The 3,265-nt window shown below is 49.2% G+C and overlaps 1 protein-coding gene across 1 annotated transcript; it reads left to right on the top strand.

Moving 5' to 3' along the window:
• Positions 1 to 1,943: 1,943 nt before the first annotated feature.
• Positions 1,944 to 2,651, top strand: LOC146183650 (uncharacterized). The gene is made up of 3 exons (XM_084608392.1): positions 1,944 to 2,063; positions 2,144 to 2,323; positions 2,406 to 2,651. The coding sequence occupies exons 1-3, from the start codon at positions 1,971 to 1,973 to the stop codon at positions 2,649 to 2,651; spliced, it is 519 nt and encodes a 172-aa protein (XP_084464518.1). The 5' UTR covers positions 1,944 to 1,970.
• The last annotated feature ends 614 nt before the right edge of the window (positions 2,652 to 3,265 follow it).

The raw sequence follows: 3,265 nt of genomic DNA, 5'->3' as shown, positions 1-3,265 counted from the left end.
CCTTTGCCCTTGTCTTCATTTTGATAGTGCAGCCCTAGGCAGCTGCTGCACCAAGATTTTCATAGGTAAACAGGCCCACCAGAACCAATGCACCCAACCGACCTTCTGCAGGGAGACCCAGCCGCTACCGATTCCAGTGGCTATGGGGAATGTGTTTATAAACCAGTACTACTGGAACTAGTAGGATCCCCGCAAGAAACCAGTAGGAAATTTTTACCTTGGATAAACAATTATCTTCTTTGGCACTTTTCAGCAATTGCTCTGATCCCTAAAAAGATGTTGGCTACATATCTACAGAATATCATTTAATATCTCATCAAGAGATGTGTGGGCATATGTGGGTATTCGGTACATGTCCACTTTCTGCTCTCTTCAACGTGGACATTATAATGTATACTATAATGATATATTATTAACATTTGCGGCAGATATTCACTAGATGTTCACTCAGTATAAGTTCTTTGGCTAAGATTTTTTTTTTCTGTAAACTGATTTTACGAACGTTTACAAGGGAAAGTTATCAGATTGACGGCATGTGACTAGCACTTTGTGCCATCATTTCTACAATTAGTCATTTAGCTTCGAGGTGATGACTTCCTTCAAAAGCCTCTTCTCTCGCGCTTGCCAGTTAACTGCATTGGTCTGCATGGAAACTATCGCTTAATATATTGCGCTCGTGTACTTTCGACTCCAGTGTATAAGCGAGAAATGTAGCTCCACTTTTTGTTAAATTGACTGAAATTCAACCCACATATAGCACTAGCCGAGTATAAATTATTTGACAATGATTGAAATATACTGCTATGAGCAATACTGGCTGATCGGCAAAGTACGTATCTTTCTCCATCCTTTTGAACCTTTTGCACAATCCAAGACTTGTTGGTTTCGACGCTGTAGGCTTCCAGCCATTCGTTGACGGCTGCCTCGTTTGTCAGGTTCGCGCGATACACTGATCCGAGCCCTTTTGACGCGAGCTCATCTTTTACGAGCTCGAGCGGCTCTGGGAGCTCGTCCATCATCTCTAGTTATCCGCAATTGACACACAAGTTCGCCAAGCTCAAAATCACCCTGGCTAGCACAGCGCGCAACGGATGAGCCAAGTGCACGTGCGTACAACCCAGAAGCACCGGACGAAATGCGTGGAGCTATGCGGATGGGGAGAAGTGCAAACTTCGGGGTGTAGCCGAGCAGAGCGACGATTCCAGAAAATACCAGAACAAGAACAGCCGCGCAAGTGACCACTGGACTGAAATTTACGTAACACGTGACCGGTAACCGACCGACGTGTACAGAACACCAGAGCAAAAAGCCCGCGCAGTGGTCACTGGACCGAAATTAACGTGATCGCGTGACCGAACTTTTAGCCGACGGCAATTCGCGTTATTTTTACGTGAACTTCAGCCGACAGCCGTGCGAAAATACGGGCGCTGCGCGAAAACGACACCGAAACATGAGTACCTTTGACGAACACCAGCGGGAAAAAAACGTAAATGCGAGCCCTGCATGAAACGAAACTGAAACCATGAGTAGTCTCGTCACAAGGCGCTAGGGAAAGAAGCGTTTGCGGGTAGATCGGCTGGAAACGCTGATTGGTGGACACGCAGCGGCCTGGCGTGACGTTTTTCGCGTCACGCTCGATGCTTAACCGGATGTGACGTCAATGAGAACTGGGTTTGCTTGTTTTTTTCGTCCCTAACCCATCTAGGGAATCCCTAGGTACCGGCCGCTCCGGCGGCGCGCGCGATATGCCGGCATTCGGTTCGTGGTTCTCGCTGCGGCGCGTATTCGGCTCGTGGGTCTCATTGCGGCGCGTAATTCCTATGATGGCGGTCCTGCGTGGTGTCATAATCGGCGATAGCCAAATGAAATTCTTGTGCAGGTCTCGCCTGCGGCTTTCGCCGCATGTTGGGACGTGCACTTTCAGTTTTGGCGGATATGATGCCACCTCACTGTCATTTAAGGTCGCGCAGATGCGTTTGCACGCCGATTTTGTTATTTTGTATGTAGGGGGCAATGACCTCGCTAATGGTCATGGCCCGCGGGAAATCGCCGCCAACATCAAGGTACTTATAAATTACGTAAAATCGTCTCACAATTTGCTTTAAAAGTGCTGTGCCGTTCATCTTGCCCCACGTGCTTCCAGGACCTCGTGCGGCAGCTGCAGCAGCACGTCGCACGGATGGTGTTGGTTTTTAAAATACTGCCGCGGTATTTCAAAAACGAGAGCGAAGCGCAGCATGAAAACGCCCGTCGTCGGCAGCTGAACCGGCGCCTGACTGCTGCGCTGCGGCGCATGCCTGACGTGCGCATTCTGAACCCTGAGGTAAGAATGCTTTGTTTTCTCGTTTGTTACTCATTTATCAAATTTTTGAGTTCATAACGCAATTTTTTCGACACTCTTGCAGCACCGTTTCCTGGATGCTGCGAAGCGGCCGAGGCGTTGTCTGTACGCGGCCGACAGTTACCACGTGGCAAGGGGTCGCGGCATCGATCAGCTCTCGAAGATCATTGTCGCGGCCCTGGTCAAAGTGTACGGCTCCGACATCGCTGCAGTGTCAAGGGCAGAACCAGGAGCGGTGTACGTTGTCCACCACTGTCGGCGATGCAGGGCGAAGGGCCACGAGACGGGAGAGTGCAGCTCGTTTTGCTGACCACGCTGCCATGCCACTGCAAGCCACCGATGGAACGCTGCGCATACAAACGGCCCTTTTCAGGGCCACCCCATTGTTTCCTGGCAGACCGCAGGCTTGCAGTCCCGTGATCCAGTTCCCTCTCTTTAGATATGTTGCACGTAGTATATCGTTGTACTTAAAGCGTAGCTGCCGCAGCGAAATTATATATTTCGTATAGCATGCGCATAATACTGCTGTACCGCTTATAGCTGCTTCCCTCGTGCATTATTTAAGACCCTAGGACAGGAATCACAAAACACGTGTAAGAGTAGCTGCCGGAGCGAACACTAGGCCTGTGCTCGGCCACAAAGCGTCGCGCTAGGCCTCTTTTTTTTTCTTTCCCTTTACGAGGAATTCGTCGAGTGACAGTAAGTAAAGTTATACATTTCATATGACATGCGCATAATACTGCTGTACTGCTTATAGCTGCTTCCCTCGTGCATTATTTTAAGTCCCTGAGGACAGGAATCGCAAAACACGTGTAAGCGTAGCTGCCGCAGCGAACGCTAGGCCTTATTGCAACAGGGCTGCGCTCATTACGACTTTGTTACGTCGTTTTTTTTTTAATGTGAGCACCATTTACTATAACAGTG

This window comes from Amblyomma maculatum, chromosome 7 (assembly GCF_055883805.1).
Source record: "Amblyomma maculatum isolate TAMU_Amacu chromosome 7, ASM5588380v1, whole genome shotgun sequence".
NCBI classification, from domain to species: Eukaryota; Metazoa; Arthropoda; class Arachnida; order Ixodida; family Ixodidae; genus Amblyomma; species Amblyomma maculatum.
The sequence above is the reverse complement of the archived record's forward strand: the minus strand, read 5'-3'. Positions and strand labels throughout refer to the sequence as shown.